The following is a 22994-nucleotide window of genomic DNA, read 5'->3' on the forward strand; positions in this document are numbered from 1 at the left end:
ATGGGGCCAAATATCAGTTATTGTTCAACTCTTTCAGTACAAGGGAAACTGAAACCAGTGAAATGGTGCTCAAATGACATGTTGACCCCTGGCAAATAATCTGCCCTCATATATTTTGGGCTATTCATGGAAAGTGTATTGGTGAAGAACGGAGTGTATCTGGGGGTTCAGTTGTATAGACGTGTCTTAGATGCTACAGATGGGCCTGTGAAATGAGTGTGTCAGCAACAGACAGCAACCCAATTTGTAAGTCGCTCTGGATAAGAGCGTCTGCTAAATGACTTAAATGTAAATGTAAACTGTGACCCCAACAATACGCCTGGCGCCAATACAATAAGTATTATATGGAGCAATTATTCTCTGCAGACCTCATAGTTTACCGTGCTTCGCATTAAAATGTTGTTATACAGTTGAAGTCGGACGTTTATATACACTTAGGTTGGAGTCATTAAAACTCGTTTTTCAACCACTCCACAAATGTCTTGTTAACAAACTATAGTTTTGGCATGTCGGTTAGGACATCTACTTTGTGCATGACACAAGTCATTTTTCCAACAATTGTTTACAGACAGATTAATTTCACTGTATCACAATTCCAGTGGGTCAGAAGTTTACATACACTAAGTTGACTGTGCCTTTAAACAGCTTGGAAAATTCCAGAAAATGATGTCATGGCTTTAGAAGCTTCTGATAGGTTAATTCACACCATTTGAGTCAATTGGAGGTGTACCTGTGGATATATTTCAAGGCCTACAGTGAGGGAAAAAAGTATTTGATCCCCTGCTGATTTTGTACGTTTGCCCACTGTCAAAGAAATGATCAATCTATAATTTTAATGGTAGGTTTATTTGAACAGTGAGAGACAGAATAACAACAACAAAAATCCAGAAAATGTAAAAAATTTGATACATTTATTTGCATTTTAATGACGGAAATAAGTATATGACCCCTCTGCAATACATGACTTAGTACTTGTTGGCAAAACCCTTGTTGACAATCCCAGAGGTCAGACGTTTCTTGTAGTTGGCCACCAGGTTTGCACACATCTCAGGAGGGATTTTGTCCCACACCTCTTTGCAGATCATCTCCAAGTCATTAAGGTTTCGAGGCTGACGTTTCGCAACTGGAACCTTCCGCTCCCTCCACAGATTTTCTATGGGATTAAGGTCTGGAGACTGGCTAGGCCACTCCAGGACCTTAATGTTCTTCTTCTTGAGCCACTCCTTTGTTGCCTTGGCCATGTGTTTTGGGTCATTGTCATGCTGGAATACCCATCCACGACCCATTTTCAATGCCCTGGCTGAGGGAAGGAGGTTCTCACCCAAGATTTGACGGTACATGGCCCCGTCCCAACCGTGAAGTACAGGGGTGGCAGCATCATGTTGTGGGGGTGCTTTGCTGCAGGAGGGACTGGTTCACTTGACAGAATAGATGGCATCATGAGGGAGGGAAATTATGGGGATATATTGAAGCAACATCTCAAGACATCAGTTAATAAAGCTTGGTCGCAAATGGGTCTTTTCAAATGGACAATGACCCCAAGCAGACTTCCAAAGTTGTGGCAAAATGGCTTAAGGACAACAAAGTCAAGGTATTGGAGATGCCATCACAAAGCCCTGACCTCAATCCAATAGAAATGCATGGGCAGAACTGAAAAAGCATGTGCGAGCAAGAAGGCCTACAAACCTGACTCAGTTACACCAGCTCTGTCAGGAGGAATGGGCCAAAATTCACCCAACTTATTGTGGGAATCTTGTTTTGAAGGCTAGCCGAAGCGTTTGACCCAAGTTAAACAATTTAAAGGCAATACTACCAAATACTAATTGAGTGTATGTAAACTTCTGACCCACTGGGAATGTTATGAAAGAAATGAAAGCTGAAATAAATCATTATCTCTACTATTATTTTGACATTTCACATTCTTAAAATAAAGTGGTGATTGTAACTGATCTAAGAGGGAATTTTTACTAGGATTAAATGTCAGGAATTGTAAGTTTAAATGTATTTGGCTAAGGTGTATGTAAACTTCCGACTTCAACTATGTCATTGGAGTGTACACTGAAAGTAACAATATAATTAAAACGTGTCATTAAACGTTCCAGTGTATGTTTGCTTTAATGTGCTTTATTTACGGTAGCGGTTAGTTATTGCAGCACTCACAATTGTTTTTGTCAAACTGCAATGATAAGATCCATGACCAGTTGAGGAGGGCACAAACATGGTAATCAGAGACAGCATCTGTGTGACTGAGCATAATGCTGGCTCCACATTGACTGTCGATAAAACTGTTTCTGCCCAAATATGCCATTTTTAAAGACGCATCAAGCCAAAATCTTTCCCTACACACTGTGACTGTGAGTGATTTATGGTTGTACATGTGGTAATGGTTTTGAAAAGCTGCTGGAGGTCATATATCTTGTGGCAGCTTGCACACCACATGTGCCAGTGACATGTGAAAGAGAAGCCATTTTAACACAGTGTCTTTTACACAGCCAGCCATTGAAATCAGACACACCTTCTCAAATTTAAACGCTGCAGTCTTTTCATATTGTCTTCAGGTTTTAAAGCTTTTTCATTTTACAATCTGTGAAAAGCTAAAGTGGTGGAATCCCTCTACACATTGCAAATCTGTATAACCACAAAAATATGGGATTTGGGTGGATTTTAGGCAACGTTTTTGTTAAAGTTCACGTCCCTTAGATCTCACGAGACCTTGCATGTTTCAGAGAAGACAGACTGGCAGTGGGGGAATTAGAAAACTCCTCAAGTAAAAGAGAAGGTCACCTAGCAAAACACTACTTGAGTAAAAGTGTAAAAGTATCTGGTTTTAAATGTACTTAAGTACAGTGGTGGAAAAAGTACTCAATACTTAATATTAAAGGGAAAATCCACTCAAAAACACATTTTGTATTTTTTTCATTAGTCCATTGTTGATACAAGGCCAAAATGTGTTGCATGTCAACAAACTGCTGACATACAAAGCGTGTTGGGACTGTATCAACAGGGGACTAATGAAAACATATACCAAAATATTTTTCCTTTATGCAAACCAGACAGCACAATTTTCTTTATGTTTCTTTATGGACAGACAGGGGCACACTCCAACACTCAGACTTGATTTACAAACACATTATTTGTATTTAGTGAGTCTGCCAGACCAGAGGCAGTAGGGATAACAACATGTTATAACAACATGTTATATTGATTGATAGGTGCGTGAATTGGACCATATTGCTGTCCTGCCTGAGCATATTTGAAATGTAACTAGTACTTTTGGGTGTCAGGGAAAATGTATGGAGTAAAAAGAACATATTTTCTTTAGGAATGTAGTGGAGTTAAAGTAAAAGTAATCAAAAATATAAATAATGAAGTACAGATACCCCCCAAAAACTACTTAAGTAGTACTTTAAAGATTATTTTTTTTACTTAAGTACTTTCCACCGATGGAGACTACATGTTACCAGCACGTCATTTGAAGCCATAATATCCACAGCTAATATTCTGTGCGGAATATAGGCCAAACATCTTGGACTGACTAGAACCCTTATTGACTCTCCTGGCAGCTACATCAGAGCCTTCTACCACACATAGATTGATAGTTCAAAATAGGTTTACATGAACCTTTTAAAGTTCAAATATGTTGAAGAATAGCAGAACCTTGTGAGTGCATGATGTCAATACACTTTGGTGAAGTAGAACGGTAGCATTTATTCAACATCTATAAGAATGACACAAGTATACAAAAATAGCGTCTCTTATCATTTGAACTTTTTTAATGTTTTGTATTTGCTATCAAAATACACAGATCATCACACAGCTCTGATTATGTGCGGAGATGAATATGAATGGAAACACAACAAAAATGATGTATATTACCTACACTAGAAAATCTGAAAACACTTCATTGTAACACGGCAAATTGTTGGCATAAAACCAAAAATACATCTTGTAAAAATATCTATATTTCAAAACCGTACCCTTTAAGTCATTTAGGAAATGTTCAATTACTGACTAACATACAATACATCCATAATTGTGTACCCAGGCAGACACCTTTGGTTCTTCAGCAATTTCATTCATCCCTTACCATTACACTCTATGACCTGTTGAATCATCTCAACTTCAGTCAGTGTTCAGAGAACCTGCTCCGAAACATCAAAGATACCAAAGCAAACACGTAACAAATGACTGTAGTTTCTACACTTTATAAAACCAAAAGTGCCATTGAATAGAATTTCACGTGTTAATGTTTCACAAATTAGTGTAAAAATCTATTGTTATTTAACTACCCTCATGAAAGTGCATGGCATTGTAAACCTAGACCTTTATGAAGCCCCCAGGGTAGTGCTGTGGTTCCTTCAAACATACATTCAGCTGTATATGATACTGACAACTTGCAATGCATCTTTTGAAACTCAAGTCTTTTTGTTATCTTGTTATCAATGTCTCCTTTATACCCCTTCATACCTGAACATGGGCTGTGTGTATAGGCTCAATGGTGTGTCCATTGAGTGTCCAAGGAAAATAATGGAGTAACATGAAGGGGAACGCTTGAGAGTGAACTCTTCCATGCTCCATTCATTCTATCCTCTTCAATCATCCTCCATCCATTTGCCAGGCTGCCAGTACTTCCCCACGTCCAATGGAGGCTCGTCCTGTCCTTGTTGTGATCAGACACCAGAGGCCCCTCAAGACACCGTGTCTGGGTAAGCAGGCAGATCTGGTTGGCCAGGAATTCCGGGAGGCCCGTGTGGACCAACAGGCCCGGGCTTTCCTCTTGGGCCAGGCAGCCCGTGGAGCCCTGGGAGCCCTGCTTGGCCCTGTATTCCCAGTGGCCCTTTGGGACCTGGTATTCCATCTTTACCAATAGTACCCATGTCTCCCTTCTCGCCTCTCTCGCCACGTGGACCTGGTTGACCCAGAGAACCCTTCACCGCTTTGACGCCCACTCCGCCTCTGGCCCCTGTTGGTCCTGGCTCCCCCTGAGCTCCTTTAGGCCCGAAAGGGCCCTTCTCTCCCAGAGGACCACGGTTCCCTGCTGGGCCCTTGTCTCCTTTGTTTCCTGTCAGGCCAACTGGACCTTTGCCTCCTCCTTCCCCTCTGTTCCCCTTTGGACCAGGTAGGCCCGGTGCGCCTGTAAAGAGAAGAGTAGTGTTAGTGAGCACAGGTGACAGAAGTTAGGATAGAGAATGCATACAAGAAAGATAACATCTGAAATGTACTTAGAATTTCCATAACCTATCTGCAATGCCATACAAATTTCAAACATATTGGAAAGATACAGTATCTTTGACAACCGAAAACCATGAAAGCAGGTCTCACATACAAAACATCAATAGATACAGTACATACTCAAGAGCCTTTCAGTTAAAGATGTTCTATACAATTCTGTCAACAAAATATAATCCCCTTCAAGGCTTAAAAATACTTCTTTAGACATGGATTGTGTGTGTGCCATTCAGATGGTAAATGGACAAGACAAAAAAATGTAAGTGCCTTTGAACGGGGTATGATAGTAGGTGCCAGGAGCACCGGTTTGTGTCAAGAACTGCAATGCTGCAGCTTTTTCACAGTAAACTGTCCACCACCCAAAGGACATCCAGCCAACTTGACACGACTGTGGGAAGCATTGGAGTCAACATGGGCCAGCATCTCTGTGGAACACTTTTGACATGTTTTAAATGAAGATCTTTTAACAAAAGTGCATTTGGCAATGACATCAAAAACATCTCGGCTGTACCTTTGAGAATGGTGAAGTTCTGGATGAGCTGGGTGTGGTGCGTGTCCACTAGCTTCATCTCCTCCATGACCATGGACAGGTTCCTGGCGTCCACATCTAGACGGACGCTCAGCAGCATGTACTGCTGCCTCAGGGTGACAGCCAGGTGCATCAGTAGCAGCACCGTGTTGTTCAGGTTCTGCAGGTCCTCCGTGTGGCTACCCATCCGCGTCTGGCATGACGTGCTCTCGATGTTGATGTACTTGTACATGCTCTGCACGTGGCTCACCGTGGCGTTGATGCTGGATGAGATGGTGTCGATCTCCATCTCGATGGAGTCCATGCGAGCATCCAGGGTGATGAACCTCTCGCCCGTCCGGTTCTGGTAGTACTTGGAGTGGTATTGGAGGTCGTGCATGTTCTCCTCATGCTCGTCCATGAAGGAGGTGACATTGTCCAGCTGCATCTGCAGGTTCATAACCTGCAGGGTGAGGTCGTGCACCATCTCCGAGCTCATGCTGATCCTCTGGTGCGTGGCCGAGATCCCACTCTGGATGCTCCTCACCGTCTGAGTGGTGGTGCTTGAGTTGGACTTCAGACCGCTCAATACCCGGCTGTAGTTCTGCCAGTCCACCGTCATCTTCTGCAGGACCAATGTCTCCTCATTGGTCTTCCTCTGCAGGGCGTCCATCCACAAGGAGTTGAGGGCCACCGTGGTATTGACCTGATTCATGGTGGCCTTGAGATCGTACTGATCCTGAGACAGAGTCTTCATGCTCTCGTCCGTCTCGGTGATGACCGCCTTCCAACCGTCCACCTGGTCTAAGTAACGCTCCAGGGACTGGTTGATGAGCCTGATGGACAGGGAGTAGTTCTGCATGTCTCGGGTCATCCTGCTTCTGGCTGCCTTCAGGGTCTGCTGGGTCTGGGAGGCCTGATCCAGGACCTGCTCCTGTCCCAGGATCATTTTCTGGAGATCCTCAAACTCCCTCTTCAGCCTACTGATCTCCTCGCTGAAGTGGGCCATGTCGAAGCAGTCAGAGCAGTTTCTGGTAGTGCTGAGATCTGGGTAAGAAGCGATAACAATGTTATGATGATCAGTTCATTGATAATTTAGCCAAGATCAGAGTTAGCTATGTGTCAATTCTAGTTGACTGAAGTACACGGAAGCTGCAGTGCTTCCATAAATGATGGGCCAATGGAGGCAGCTGTAGTAGGTCATTGTTGAAGTCATATCCTGAGCTCTGTCTCTTCAGGGAGTTGACACAGCACAGGAGGCAGGCCATTAAGCTTGAAGAGCAGATCCTTATTTGCTCAGACTTCATACTCAATCACCCATACAGTTACACTCAATGGGTGACATATTTTAAACAGAGACAACTCTTTTGGCAAAATACATATTTTGCAAATCTGCAGAAATGTCCAGTATGCTCTATTAGTCATTGTTTACTTCTTGACTTTTTTGTCAGCAGCCACATTGGGAGGTGCTGCTTGCACAGCACATGTTGTCACATGATTAATAACGCTCTCTCACCTTGTATACTTTCCTGGACCTTGGTAATCTTCTTATGATAAAAGGATTCCTCTTCTGATAAGTTGTCGACCTTCCTAAATACTGATAAGACAAAGATCGTTACGTAAATTAGACTTTCAGAATAATGAGAATGGAGGTTCCTATCTATGTAGGTATTGATACAGACTTAATACATGTGTTAAGACTAAGACCCAAATGAAGTTAGAGTGACAACACCACTCCATTGATAAAGAAGCTTGCCCCTGAAACATGCCAGCACTCAGCAATACACATCATTGAATGGAATTAAGATGCCGTCCTGAACCTTGTTTTACAATAACAACAACACAGTTTGTTTCCATTACAAAGTACAGCACAAATAATGGAAATGGTTTGTACAAGCAGGTTACTTCCCAGTCAACTATAATTCCCAGAAGAACAACAACCGTGCTTAAAGCACACTTTTAAGGACTCCTTGTTGCATATAATTTCCTAATCCTTGACTCTGGGGATTAATAACAGTTGTGTCATCGTCTGTTTTTTGCTCACAAGCGATTCCATATGTCCTCTACATACCACCTGTTATAGTGCATTAGGTCTCAGGGATGTTGATTTTACACAGCCTCTTACCAGTAATTGGCATTCTCCTGGTGTACTGGTGGACTTGAACTTCTTATTATAATCATGTCTGCTAGTTAGAGAGAGGTTGGTTAGGTTCTACTGTGAGTTTTTTGTTGTTATATAACACAAATTCTTGGGGACTCTGAACAATGCAAAACAGATGTGCTGCACGATAAGGACATTTCTACATTTATAGGTCCATGTTTTTGTTCTCGCTCAATGTTTGGGGAGTTTTAACCAAACACAATTTTGGACATTTCACAATTAAAGTTTACAGTGCTTTGTTCTTGTTTTGTTTTGCCTCAGTATTGCTGTGCTCTGAGTTGACATGAACTCAAGCAGACCCTGCTCCAGCCAATAAAATACGGTGCCACGGTGGTGTTGGAATCCCAGCCCTCTGTATCGGTGCTCTTGGAATTACACAAGAGCCCTAAGGGAGCTCTGGGCTGCTGTGAAAAAGAGATGTAGCGTTTTGAATCTCAATAATAGTTTTGCCTAAATGCAAGTAACATCTGTAAGCACTTAAAACATTGTCAGACAGGTAAGAAATGGCAAATCAGATTGAAGTTGTATGTTCATTCGATCCTTGTTGGAAATTAAATGGCCCTTATATTTTAAAGAAAAAACCCTCAAGGCTTGAACCAAATCTCCCTCTCAGCTGTTAGTGTACAACATGGAGCACATTGTTAAGTCAAGCATGACTAAAGAGAACAGATTCTTATTGAGGAGGAATGCCGGATGATGTGGAGCTTGAAGTGATGCACACATAATACCTGCAGGAACTCCACGTCCCGGCCTTAAATGGCTAATTCAACAATCTGGATTTAATACAGCTTTCTTAGCTTAGTTATTATACTGAACAAAAATGTAAATACAACATATAAAGTGTTGGTCCCATGTTTCATGGGCTGAAATAAAAGATCCCCAAAATATGCACAGAAAGCTTATTTCTCTCAAATTTCGTGCAAGAATTTGTTTAAATCCCTGTTAGTGAGCATTTCTCCTTTGCCAAGATAATCCATCCTCCTGACATGTGTGGCATATCAAGAAGCTGATTAAACTGCATGATCATTACACAAGTGCACTTTGTGCTGGAGACAATAAAAGGCCACTCTAAAATGTTGTCACACAACACAATGCCACAGATGTCTCAAGTTTTGAGGCAGCGTGCAATTGGCCGGCTGACTGCAGGAATATCCACCAGAGCAGTGGCTGGAGAATTTAATGTTAATTTCTCTACCATAAGCCGCCTCCAATGTTGTTTTAGAGTATTTGGCATCACGTCCAACCGGCTTCACAACCGCAGACGACGTGTAACCATGCCAGCCCAGTACCTCCATATCCAGCTTCTTCACCTCCGGTATCGTCTATGACCAGCCACCCGGACAGCTGATGAAACTGTTGGTTTGCACAACCAAAGTATTTCTGCAGAAACGATCAGAAACCGTCTTAGGGAAGCTCATCTGCGTGCTCGTCATCCTCACTAGGGTCTTGACCTGACTGCAGTTTGGCATCATAACCGACTTCATTTGGCAAATGCTCACCTTCAATGGCACGCTGGAGAAGTGTGCCCTTCACGGATGAATTCCGGTTTCAACTGTACTGGTGGGTGAGTGGTTTGCTGATGCCAATGTTGTGAACAGAGTTCCCCATGGTGGCGGTGGGGTTATGGTATGGGCAGGCAGGCATAAGCTACAGATAACGAACACAATTTCATTTTATCGATGGCAATTTGAATGCACAGAGATACCGTAACGAGATCCTGAGGCTCATTGTCGGGCCATTCATCTGCCGCTATCACCTCATGTTTCAGCCCAATAATGCACGGCACCATGTCGCAAGGATCTTTACACAATTCCTGGAAGCTGAAAATGGCCCAGTTCTTCCATGGCCTGACATGTCACCCATTGAGCATGTTTGAGATACTCTGGATCGACAGTGTGTTCCAGTTCCCGCCAATAGTCAGCAACTTCACACAGCCATTGAAGAGGAGAGGGACAGCATTCCACAGGCCACAATCAACAGCCTGATCAACTCTATGCGAAGGTGATGTGTCGCGCTGCATGAGTCAAATGGTGACCAGATACTGACTGGTTTTCTGATCCACACCCCTATGTTTTTTTTAAGGTATCTGTGACCAACAGATGCATATCTGTATTCCCAGTCATATAAAATCCATAGATTAGGGCCTAATGCATTTATTTAAATTGATTGATTTCCTTATATGAATTCAGAAAAATCTTTGAAATTGTTGCATGTTGCATTTATATTTTTGTTTTTACTATTACGGACATATTATTCCAGGGATTAAAAACATGAATACACATTTTCCTGTATCCTAGTGGCCTTGCAATCATAATCCTTTAAAAAGCACAACGTGGAAAACAATAACTATTCACATTTGTACAATACAAGCTATTAACAGACTCATAAATGACCCTGGCATGGAGGATAACCAAGAGCATAACCACTGTACTGGAATGGTGGTGTAATATCATAGTTACTCACCTAGTGATGCCAGCACTGCCACTGCTATGATCAGGAAGACAAAGAAACCGTAGAGCACTTTGACGGCCAGCTGCAGAGAATATGTCTTCTGGCATTTCACACAGCCACCTCTGGTTCTTCCTGCAATCAGAAGCATGGGGCTCTAGTCTCTCTTACATAACATCAGCTGGTTAGAGGGCAGAGAGGAAGGGAAATACCTGTCTTAACCCTGACACTGTGTGGATTGTGCATGACTAATTACTGAACTAGCGTCTGGTTTTGGTCAGCCGAGCTGCTGAAGTTGTGTGGAGAAGGACTAAGGAGGGATATCTGAAACAGATGTACAATGCACGCATATAAACAAAGCAGTGATCACAAGTGTACTGTATGAAGACACACGCAGATCTTTACACAAACAAGGTACACACATAGCCCAATGTGCACACAATACGCCCTAGATGGATATTCTGCCGTTATTGTTCAAAGTGTTGCTGTTGTTAGGGGACTTTGTCGTAGACTTATGACTAACATCAAGACAATACTCAAAACCACTCCATAAAAAGAGAGTGCCATCTCGATTGCCCCAAATAAGTCTTGCTTGCCTAGCCACATAACAAGGCACATAAACAAAAATGCATAGCAATAAAATGTCTGTGTGTGGTAGAATTTGGGCCATGTTTCTCACCTCTAAAGGAAGGCATCTCTTCTTCCTCCCCAGTAAGATCATCCTCTGACAAGCAGAGAAGAAAAATGAGTCACTGTTATGGAAATGCCTGATACCATCACACACCTCAGCTCATGCCAGCATTCATTCACTTTTGACTTAAACACAGCTTCCTACTGGGCTCCTTAACCCTCTCCTTAATCCAACTACTTCCACCATACAGGCATGCAATAGTACAGTAGGCCTACTAGATTTTCCGAAGCCAGGATATCAACAAACAGATTTGTCACACCATTCTGGCCCAGGACTAGAGGATAGTTCAGGAGACTGACATGCATGTTTATCCTCACCTTTAAAGAGCTGGTTCTCGTATCCGGAATAGCTTTCTGGAAAACAGATGGAGAGACTTGAAATGCATGTTCACAGATTAAGGTTAATAGTCTATAACTTGAAGCTTTCTTGGGGGAACAACTCACACATTTTATTACAGTGCTCAAAAATGGCTAAATACGAGGCGAAATTGAATACGCCCCTGCAGCCACCTCTACCATCCAAGACACAAAACATTCAACTCGGGGCTCAATGTGAGCGTGAGATCATACTTGGCTGCCATCTTATAGAAACATAATTATGCGAATTGAAAAAGAGATTGTTTTCGTCAGGTAAGTATGTAGGAGCTGTCAGATAAAGGGCCCAATAGCAGCACAATATGATACACCAGATTAAAGGCTGATTGTGTGTGTTGCTAGCTGGGCTGGATGTAGTGGCGTCACCCATTTCCACTTCAATGTGGTAGAGGGGCCAGTGGGACACAGCAGACTGATGCCAAAGAGAAGCGTCAAGCCAAGACCCGAATTTGGATTTAATTTGTGTTTAAATGGCTTCTTGCTGGGCACAAATGAACTGGTAATGCTGACATAATAGAGCTATAACGTTACTGTATCTCATTTGCTGTACCACAGTGCATACCTGTAAACTGGACCTTCAATTGATTAATGATCATCTGAAGGATTACTGAGGTTTGTAGCCTAAAACTGCTCATACCATTAGAGTCCACAGCTCTCTTACTGAGGTACAAGAGCCCCAAAAGTAAAGAACATCACTCAGTTGAGTCTCTGTTCAGTGTTTTTCGTCACCGTCTTTTTCCCTTAATATTAAATTCAGCTGATGATGCTGTATTTTTCCAGCTCTGGAGATTTAATCTCTGCTGTGCTGTGCTGTGCTTTGCGTGCAGTGTGAGAGGAATGCAGTGAACTCTGAGGTGAGGGTGTTTATGTGTGCTGCCTGCTAGAGCAGCTGAAGTCAGGCCAGATGAAGAGGCTGAGTCTGAAATGCGGAGATGTGTGGACCAGTGAAAGAGAGCGAGAATGGGTCTGGAATGGGCCCAGCTGCCTGCTGCAGGCCTCAGACTTCACATTTCCCTGTCAGCCATACAGATGGCTCTAAGCTAAACCTGGGCCTCCACTGCTCTCCCGGCTCTGCCAACGGAGGAAAGGATTCGGCCGTCCTGCCCTCCCTGTCTAAAGCCCCGCATTACCGTCGTTGGAAAACATGACCCTCAAGTCAATCAGGAACTCTAGCTCTCCAACCTACACAGAGGAGAGCAGACCACTGCCTGCCTGCGAGGCCACGGAAGCACTTCACCAGCATAATCACCAGACGTGTTTTTAAGATAGAATCAGGCACGCAGTTGAGGGCACTATTGGTCAGTGGTCATTAGAATGGAAAGCGTTGAAAGTTATTTAAATGTGGTGGGTTTTACGTGTATGTAGAGCCAGCGTTCCATTGCAAATATAAGCACAGGTGCATTTGGAGGAAAAATCATCATGAATGGAGTGTCCTCTCCAAAAAATGTGTAATACAATAACATATATGCTGGGGGAGGGACATTTCTGAATAGTGTCTCCAGCAGGTATGTCCATCAGATCTTCTTACTAAGGTCGGTCATTCTTGCAATGCTAAGCTAAGAACCCAAATAGCCACGTTGAATGTGCATAAACATCAAGCTTACTCCACTGAAAATAGAATCATCCCTACCTATCATTAGTTTTTCAAAATAGATCATTTGGAATGTGTATTTGATTATATGTTCTCTGTTTTAACAGTGTATACTGTATATAAAGCAGTGACCATGTAACCAACCCTCTGTCCACTGTAGTACTTGCCAAATATACCTCTCAGGTTCTGTGCTATAGTTCTTTTTTATTTTTATTTATTTTTTATTTCACCTTTATTTAACCAGGTAGGCTAGTTGAGAACAAGTTCTCATTTGCAACTGCAACCTGGCCAAGATAAAGCATAGCAGTGTGAACAGACAACACAGAGTTACACATGGAGTAAACAATTAACAAGTCAATAACACAGTAGAAAAAAAAGGGCAGTCTATATACAATGTGTGCAAAAGGCATGAGGAGGTAGGCGAATAATTACAATTTTGCAGATGAACACTGGGTAATGTGTTAAAACCTCTCATGAACTGAAAGTAATGAAAATAATCTTTATTAGGTTTAAATAATCATCCCAATACTTCAGGCATGCCTCAGCTACAACTATGGAGACAATTGAATTTCAACAGCCGACAAACTTGTAAGGGGTGAGAAATTGACACAGCGATGTATGGAGAGGATTAGAGATGAAAAACATTCAGAATGTTTCAGTTCTTAGGCAATGGTTTTGACTCTAAGAAGGAGGAAGCAATAGGGTTCATTTGTCTCACGGCCAGATGTCTTACAGTACGTAGCCACCCACATGTTGAGCTCTGTCAAAACACCTCGGCAAGAACATTAGAGGCAGTGACTGCGTTACATACTGTAGTCCTCTTCGGTGCTTCTCAAAATATAGTTGATTATTTGTAACCACATGCACATGAATACCCACGTAGTAGGTGTGAGGGTAAGTTTGACAAGCTGGCTAATAATCGAGTTGTCACATGTTAGGCTAAATAGTCAAATGATTTAACACTGTAACCTAAGAAAGGGTCTGGAAGAGAGGTCCATACAGAACTGCTGATAAGGCAAGGCCAATGTTGACTGCCTAATGATGGTCAAATGATGACACCCTAGGGAGAGGAACTGGAGTCAGTAAAGTGGGTTCTGTTTCCACAATAGGACAGCCACTTAGTTGGCTGACCCATATCTAATGATGCTATGACTGTATAATAGTCTATAGTCTAACCTGACACCTCCATCAGCATGACATGGCCCAATGTTTCTATTCCCAGTGCATTTGTTCTGCATATTAAATCATCACCAATGTGCATGTGAAATACACAGTGAACAAAGAGAAGGTTATTGGTCTTTCAGTCTGTCCTCCCACGCTCATTGTTGTAGTGAACTTTAGGCCACACTGAGCAAGAACATGACACCAGTCAATTCCCTGCAAGTCTACAAACCTCAGGATTTGTCAATGCTTGTGGTTACCTTACTGTGTTACTTCTTAGGATTACATTCGGCAGTGGATTTCTGAACTCTACACTTACAGCAATCTCTTCATATCAACCTAGAATATGTAACCCAGAACAGGGAAAATCCAGATTTGTTTGACTACTGAGTACAAGCTTTGGCTCAAAAGGTTATGTTGTCCTGTCTTTTAACAGAGGCAACGGGCAATCCATCCTCCACATGAACAAATGCCAAGACTGAAAACAAATTCTATAGTGTACTGGTTGAAATGTCCCCTTGAATGGAGTTCACTTAAAGCTTTTAACATGAATACCTAAAACCCTAAACCCAAGAGACACGAGATGGGGTTGCTCCAGAACCAAAGGGGCCTCAACTAATAAAGACAAGTGTCTTCACAAGCCACTGTTGACATCCAACTGTTTTAGATGAACTTACAAGGGAATGCGTGGTTCCTTTCAAAGCAATGAAATGCCTGGAATGTGTTGATCCAAATGGTCTTGCTCCAAGTTGTGGAGAAATGATCACAAACACAACCCCTTTACTGTGGTTCATCTGTACTGGAGTGAGAGAGTTGACTAGAAATCAAATTATACTATAAAACATGCCCTCGTTTTCTCCAGGAAAACGCTTTGGACATCGCATGATAGAAACAGACTAGTAATACTAACAAGGGTCTTGTTCTGTAGTCTAATGAACTTCTCTCTTGCAATCGCAGTAGTTTTCTATAATAACAACCTGTCATTGTCATGTGCCAAATAATTCTGACTGAATGTCTATGTCGAAGGAATACATTTGTCTTTCCAGATTAGAGGTGCTGTGTTAAACAGTCCTATTCATATACTTGTATGGCAGTCTGTGTCTCCAGTCAGAGTTCCTTCTACTTTACTGTACTATATGAGCCAACCACACACCTGCTGCTTCCACTACAGAGGTGCCTCCTTCCTGTTTTACATTAGGAATGTTAGACTGCATGTTTTGAGCTCTAATGGAGCACGCTCCTAACAAGACAAGAGGAGACCTCCTACCTGTGTGTTCCCCTGTAAATACCTCAACACTTAATAAGACCTTCAAAGCTAAAGCCATGTCGCTACTCTCCAATTCTCCAAGAGGACTCCTCAGATTTCTCAGCCTCTTCAAAGCTCCTTAAGAGTCTTATTTCATGCATTGTTGACAAAAGTTAGTATTCACATGTTATCCTTTCAATAAGGCTCCAATAAGATCTTTAAAAGAAGCCCAAAAGCAAATGTGCGGCTGCTGAAAATGGAGAGCTTTTGAAAAGGGTGGATGTTCCACATCATTCTCACTGGATCCTGAGGTACTGGTCTTAAAAGCAAGCTGTCTGCACATTTGTGTGCAACTGGTGCACTTTCAAGTCTCCTACATAATATATTATATTCCTCCACGGCAGGCAGTAGTCTGAAGTCTAATACAGCATCAACAGAGAATAATCAAAAGCCACTTTACCTTTCATGGTGATTCTTCAAGGCAGCTTTGGTGAGGATGTGAAGAAGTTGTTGCCCGGACAACAGCCTCTGACTGTCCTAGTCTCTCTTCTCTGCAGAAAAAGTATCCTCCTGGACAAGTAACGAAAGAACTGTGTCAGTCATTCATAGGACTTACCTGTTAATTTATAACTGCTATATATCCAGCCAGACGTTTCTCTAAACAACTAGAGTAGGAATTCTTCAAGCATGGGCTCTCTCTCTTACCAGCAACTTCTCACTTGAACTGCAGCTCACATTCATAAAACAGTCTAGCTCTATTAGTGCATGAAGACTACCCGGCTACATGCTACAGTTAGTCTGCTTAAAGGCAGCTGCTCCTCCTGCCTCTCTCCGTCAGAGCCAGAAGAAACTAATACCTTGGACAGTAACCATCTGCAGCTTGGGGAAACATGACTAGGAGAGAGGGAGGGAGAGAGATGGAAGGGGGACTGTGAGAGGGGAAGAAGAGGCAGGGGAGGAGGGTGCACAGATAGTCCGTTCTGCAGCTTGAGGAAACATGACTAGGAGAGAGGGAGGGACGGAGAGAGGGAGGGAGAGAGATGGAAGGGGGACTGTGAGAGGGGAAGAAGAGGCAGGGGAGGAGGGTGCACAGATAGTCCGTTCTGCAGCTTGAGGAAACATGACTAGGAGAGAGGGAGGGACGGAGAGAGGGAGGGAGAGAGATGGAAGGGGGACTGTGAGAGGGGAAGAAGAGGCAGGGGAGGAGGGTGCACAGAAAGTCCGTTCTGCAGCTCAAGCTAATTGCTAACAAATGTTTTAACATGGAGGAATGGGCACCTTTACTGCCTATGGCCTCCCTCCGCTGTTCAAAATGAAATACTTTTCTCCATGTCTGACAGGTCAGGGGTAATTCATGTCCAGAAGAAAAGAGGCAAACCTCAAGTCATTTCAGAAACCATGTCGTTGAATGGTTATAGACCACTTTAGAAGATAAACATCAGCTTAATTTACTTATAATACAATGTATCCCTCAATTTGTCATGGAGTGAGATGATCTGTCAGTAGACTTATAACGGCACATTGGATTTTCAACCCAGCCTTACTTATTTACATCGAATACAAACCCTTACCTTTTATCCTGATTATGAGGGAGGAAAGTACATTTGCTTGGTCCTCTTTGATCATTGTGCAGGGACATTGCATATTATTTTGGAATTTAAATGGAATAGTTTCTCAGTATGCAGTTTCCTAATGAATAACAAATACCACCTAATTACCCTCCATATGGGTGCATTATTAGCCATGGGTCATGCAATGCCAACTATTGTATCAATTATTCCCAACAATGATATCATGATGCTATAATGTTAGCAGGATGAACTCTTGCACCAGACCAGAGGAAGAGCAGATGCTTCTCTGTGAACCATATGGGCAGTAGTCACATCAACAGTCACCAGGATACGGATGACTGAGGAAGTACAGAGAGGATCTGGACAGGGCAGGAGGAAGTTATCCCATCACTGAACAATTTGAAGATTATTACTCGAGCTAAATGAGCTCATTTTTCTCTCTCCTCTAATTGAACCTTTTAGTTGGCTCCTTCTCTCCTGGTACCTCAGGGCCCATATACAGAGTCAATGATCTAGTTGCTCTAATGGAGTCCATCTATACGTTCCAACAGAAACCCTTTCATTGCTTTTGTCCACTTTGCTCCATTCTCAACAGATTTTTGTGATTGTTTTAGTCTTATTCTGCTCTACTGATGTTTTTCAATATGCAGTGACTGTACAAAATGTTGTGACCTTGGATGGGAATCATTACCAGCCAGTAAATCAATGGATGGATAAGCATTGCAAGATGCTCAGATAATCCTTCGTTTGGAAAAGTTTCTGAAAGCAATTTGTTTCTTAAGAAATGGATTCCAGCTTGCTTTGATAAAGCGCCATCTTTAGAACATGAGCTGAGGGAGATTTCAGAAAGAGAAAGCGTGCGAGAGCGACAGAGACAGTTGCATGATTAAAGACCACGGACGTGTTTTTCCTTCAATCGCATAAGCACAAGGTAAGAGGTTGTCCTTTCCCACTGTTAAATGGCCTTTTGGCTTGGAGAGCGGACATAATATTATAATCACTAGGAAGATCTAACAATATGCATGATGTTAGCCCCTATGCAAACGGCTTCAATCAGCATTCATTTAAACACTTTCATCAGGTTATTTATCAATTTAAATAGAACATCCCCTCTGTAGTTGAGATTAATAAACCAATGTGTTTTAAATGTATTTGCATTGCTGTTACTGGGGCAGCCATTTTGTAAATAGCCTACATTCCAGTTTAATGAGTTTATTATGAGAGGCCCTATGTTTCAATCCATAACAGATTAAATCAACATAAAACTGCTATCAAATAAATAGCCTGGCCACTGATTAATGGGAAGTTCATGACTGGTTTGATTTGTCAGTGATGCAGAGAGAGGCCATATTGGCTATAGTTTAGAGGCCGCTATTTTTAACACGTTTGTGTATACTTACATACAGATGTTGAGGCCTGAATGTTTCTAATAGCAGATGTAATTCAGCTGTTTGGAAGGATATCTATTAACCCTATCAGTCCCGAGACCCCAGCAAAAAATCAGACTTTCACTTATATTTACAGCCCTTATATTTAGCCTCACGGTTAAGTGTGTTACCATTTTATTTTCAGGACAACAAGTAGAACACTTTGACATAAACAGTTGCATTCATGAGTTTTATTGGCAATAAGGAAAAAGCAAAGCAAAATCCTGTTAAAAATGAATTTATGTGAATGATGTATGTACAGAAATGGTTTGCTCACTGGGAAATGAATATCCAACAAGTCAGTGACAACTGTGTGGAGTTGGTGACTGCAACTTTGTGAGCTTATTACAGTATTATAGACATTATGTCCTGGGGTTTCCTATGATCTTCTATGTAAGAGAACCCCTTACCTGCTAACGACTCTTTTGAGCATCATATAGCAAAACATGTTACATGTGCGTGAGGTTTGTAGCTCAAACCATTCGGACTTCGGGATCCGCCCTTGTATCACTAGCTCAGCCCCCTGTTAATCACACAGACTAAAGCAGAAGAAATACACAAAGTCGAAAACGCGGGTGGGACTATAGCAGTTAATGATGTTTCTAAAGGTCAGAACGCTATCACCTTTAGGTTTAAGACCAATTACTGAAGTTATGTAATTGTAATTGTCCCTAGAATTTCTAAGCCTTTCTAGGGAGTTTTTCCTAGCCACTGTGCTTCTACACCTGCATTGCTTGCTGTTTGGGGTTTTAGGCTGGGTTTCTGTACAGCACTTTGAGATATCAGCTGATGTACGAAGGGCTATATAAATACATTTGATTTGATTTGATGTAATGTAAACTCCCGAGTGGCGCAGAGGTCTAAGGCACTGAATCACAGTGCTTGAAACGTCACTACAGACACCCTGGTTCGAATCCAGGCTGTATCACAATCGGCCGTGATAGGCCCAGCGTCGTCCACGTTTGGCCGGTGTAGGCAGTCATTGTAAATAACAATAAAGGTTATAAAAATACACTATGGAGGAAACTGTAAATGTGGGACATTGACATGATGTTATGCAGTAGTACTGTAGGATACATTAAACGCAGTAGTACTGTAGGATACATTACAAACGCAGTAGTACTGTAGGATACATTACAAACGCAGTAGTACTGTAGGATACATTACAAACGCAGTAGTACTGTAGGATACATTACAAACGCAGTAGTACTGTAGGATACATTACAAACGCAGTAGTACTGTAGGATACATTAACAAACGCAGTAGTACTGTAGGATACATTAACAAACGCAGTAGTACTGTAGGATACATTAAACGCAGTAGTACTGTAGGATACATTAAACGCAGTAGTACTGTAGGATACATTACAAACGCAGTAGTACTGTAGGATACATTACAAACGCAGTAGTACTGTAGGATACATTACAAACGCAGTAGTACTGTAGGATACATTAACAAACGCAGTAGTACTGTAGGATACATTACAAACGCAGTAGTACTGTAGGATACATTAAACGCAGTAGTACTGTAGGATACATTAAACGCAGTAGTACTGTAGGATACATTACAAACGCAGTAGTACTGTAGGATACATTACAAACGCAGTAGTACTGTAGGATACATTACAAACGCAGTAGTACTGTAGGATACATTACAAACGCAGTAGTACTGTAGGATACATTACAAAAGCAGTAGCTGGTAACACAATATTGAGCTAAACTGAGGACATGTGGGTCTAAAGATTAAGCGTGAATATCAAGTAAGAGTTGTGATGAATGAAAGGTGCATAATTACTTCAAGAATGACACTTTGATCTCAATGCCAAACTTCAGAGACTGCCGAAACAAATGGCCCATGCAGTCCATTTTAATGGGGCAACATGAGGGACTAGGCAATAACCCACCTGATTTAAATGCCTTGGCAGATAAAACACAACAGCGAGAGAAACAGACGTCAATTTAACGTCTATTCCATGTTGGTTCAACGTAATTTCTTAAAATGACATGGAAACAACGTTGATTCAACAAGTGTGTGCCCAGTGGGTTTCATCTCCTAAAACTTAACACCATGCCACAAGAACCTATGCCAAGAGCATTATTCAAGTTTGTTTATATATTATCTCACTTCTATACTTAAAACTGTTGTGTTAAGTTCATACCCACATTCAAAATATAAAAGAATCTATATAAAACGAGACAAATTGAGATCTTGTTGCTAGGACACTCCAGCTGTAATGTCCTGGACAACTGAACTTTTACCTTTCCTCTTATTTGAAACCACAAATCAGCCCTTGGAGACTGCAGACACAGTGCCAAAGTATGAGTGTGTACAGTGCCTTCAGAAAGTACCCCTTGACTTTTTCCACATTTTGTTATGTTACAGCCTGATTCTAAAATTGATTCAATAAAAATAAAAATATCATCAATATACACACATTAAGCCATAATGACTTTGCAAAAACAGGTTTAGATATTTTTGCTAATTTATAAAAAAAAACATATAAAAAAATATCACATTTACATAAGTATTCAGACCCTATACTCAGTACTTTGTTGAAGCACCTTTGGGAGCGATTACAACATTGAGTCTTGGGTATGACGCTACAAGCTTGGCACACCTGTATTTGGGAAGTTTCTCCTATTCATCTCTGCAGATCCTCTAAAACTCTGTCAGGTTGGATGGGGAGCGTCGCTGCACAGCTATTTTCAGGTCTCTCCAGAGATGTTCGGTCGGGTTCAAGTCCGGGCTCTGGCTGGGCCACTCAAGGACATTCAGAGGCTTGACCCGAAGCCACTCCTGCGTTGTCTTGGCTGTGTCCTTAGGGTTGTTGTCCTGCTGGAAGGTGAACCTTTGCTCCAGTCTGAGGTCCTGAGCACTCTGGAACAGGTCATCAAGGATCTCTCTGTACTTTGCTCTGTCCATCTTTGCCTCGATCCTGAATAGTCTCCCAGTCTCTGCCGCAGAAAAACATCCCCACAGCATGATGCTGCCACCACCATGCTTCACCGTAGGGATGGTGGCAGGTTTCCTCCAGACGTGATGCTTGACATTCAGGCCAAGATAATCTTGTTTCTTATGGTCTGAGAGTCTTTAGGTGCCTTTTGGCAAACTCTAAGCAGGCTGTGTCTTTTACTGAAGAGTGGCTTCCGTCTGACCACTCTACCATAAAGGCCTGATTGGTGATGTTCTGCAGAGACGGTTGTCCTTCTGGAAGGTTATCCCATTTCCACAGAGGAACTCTAGAGCTCTGTCAGTGTGACTATCGGGTTCTTGGTCACCTCCCTGACGATGGACCTTCTCCCCCGATTGCTCAGTTTGGCCAGGCGGTCAGCTCTAGGAAGTGTCTTGGTGGTTCCAAACCTCTTCTATTTAAGAATGATGAAGGCCACTGTGTTCTTGGGGACCTTCAATGCTGCAGACATTTTTTGGTACCCTTCCCCCAGATCTGTGCCTCGATCTGTGCCTTTCCAAATCATGTCCAATCAATTGAATTTACCACAGGTGGACTCCAATCAAATTGTAGAAACATCTCAAGGATGATCAATAGAAACAGGATACATTTGAGATCAATTTCGAGTCTGAGTACTTATGTAAATAAGGTACTTATGTTTTTTATTTTAAATACATTTGCAAAAATTTCTAAAAACCTGGTTTTGCTGTCACTATGGGGTATTGTGTGTAGATTTCGGAATTATTTTGTATTTATTTAATCAATTTTCTGAATAAGGTTGTAACGTAACAAAATGTGGAAAAAGTCAAGGGGTCTGAATACTTTCTGAAGGCACAGCAAATATCACCCTAGCAGTTATTCAACATTAGGGCCCAGAACTTGTTATTCTCTGTGTGTTTTGGATGGGATGCAGCCAGGAATCTAGTTTAGCCTTTTCTTCCTTTAGATAATTTCAATTCTGAATGAGCTTATGTAATGATCATGCGTCACAGGAAAAAATAAAGCATAGTCATAACTGCAGACATCTGGTCACTGGCCTGACCGTAGAGCTCAGCTTGGCAACAGAACAATTAGGGCATGAAGTAACATATTTAAATCTGCAGGGCTCATTAACCAACCCTTTTATAACCTTCCAGAAGTAGCAGGTTCCCACTCGGAACACAACATTCCCGTAAATACCTGTGTTTGGTCGAGCGTTTGTGTGAGCCTGGAGCCTGGGACTGTTGTGTTTGAGCCAAGTGTGGGGATAAATATTGAAATAGAGCTACAGGGTGTTACAGTAAATGTGTGCTCTTGTTTGGCTGATGCCAATATGTTTTGAATGGGACTCATTTTGCACTATCCTTTTGTGTGTGTATACTGATGCACCCAAGTTAATCAGTTGTTCAGCCCTGAGTCATGGGGATGAGTGTTAATGTAAAGAGCAATCATCTTTAAAGTACCCTCCCTCAAACTTGTTTACTGACCCACACAGCACACACAATCCTCCCTCTATTTGGTTTGTCTCCCAGCAGCCATGCAGAGAGAAGCTAGAGGGGGTTAGTGACACACAGTGCAACACTGCCCACTTCTGGCTGCTTCATGGCTCAGCTCCGAGCTATGGCCGGAAATTACACAACTTCTGGAAAAGTCCAAAG

The 22994-nt window shown here is 42.1% G+C and overlaps 1 protein-coding gene across 2 annotated transcripts; it reads right to left on the reverse strand.

Annotated features, from left to right (window-relative positions):
* Nucleotides 1-3746: 3746 nt before the first annotated feature.
* On the reverse strand, nucleotides 3747-16441 carry LOC115107758 (scavenger receptor class A member 3-like). Of its 2 annotated transcripts, none has more exons than XM_029631372.2 (8): nucleotides 16267-16441; nucleotides 15870-15979; nucleotides 11355-11390; nucleotides 11026-11070; nucleotides 10362-10481; nucleotides 7254-7334; nucleotides 5741-6784; nucleotides 3747-5134 (listed from the first exon to the last, which is right to left on the reverse strand). In XM_029631372.2, the coding sequence occupies exons 2-8, from the start codon at nucleotides 15874-15876 to the stop codon at nucleotides 4689-4691; spliced, it is 1779 nt and encodes a 592-aa protein (XP_029487232.1). In that variant the 5' UTR covers nucleotides 15877-15979; nucleotides 16267-16441; the 3' UTR covers nucleotides 3747-4688. The 2 variants fall into 2 exon arrangements, with proteins under 2 accessions (XP_029487232.1, XP_029487231.1); XM_029631371.2 differs by lacking the exon at nucleotides 16267-16441 and adding an exon at nucleotides 16115-16258.
* Nucleotides 16442-22994: the final 6553 nt, after the last annotated feature.

The sequence above is a fragment of the Oncorhynchus nerka genome, linkage group LG24 (assembly GCF_034236695.1).
Source record: "Oncorhynchus nerka isolate Pitt River linkage group LG24, Oner_Uvic_2.0, whole genome shotgun sequence".
NCBI lineage: Eukaryota > Metazoa > Chordata > Actinopteri > Salmoniformes > Salmonidae > Oncorhynchus > Oncorhynchus nerka.

What these genes read in the sequence shown, in the direction of transcription:
- LOC115107758 (XM_029631372.2), bottom strand. An exon ending in AGAGATGCCTTCCTTTAGAG is followed by an intron (nt 10,482 to 11,025) that starts GTGAGAAACATG and finishes TTCTGATTGCAG; the next exon opens with GAAGAACCAGAGGTGGCTGT. An exon ending in GAACTTCACCATTCTCAAAG is followed by an intron (nt 5,135 to 5,740) that starts GTACAGCCGAGA and finishes TTCTCTTTACAG; the next exon opens with GCGCACCGGGCCTACCTGGT.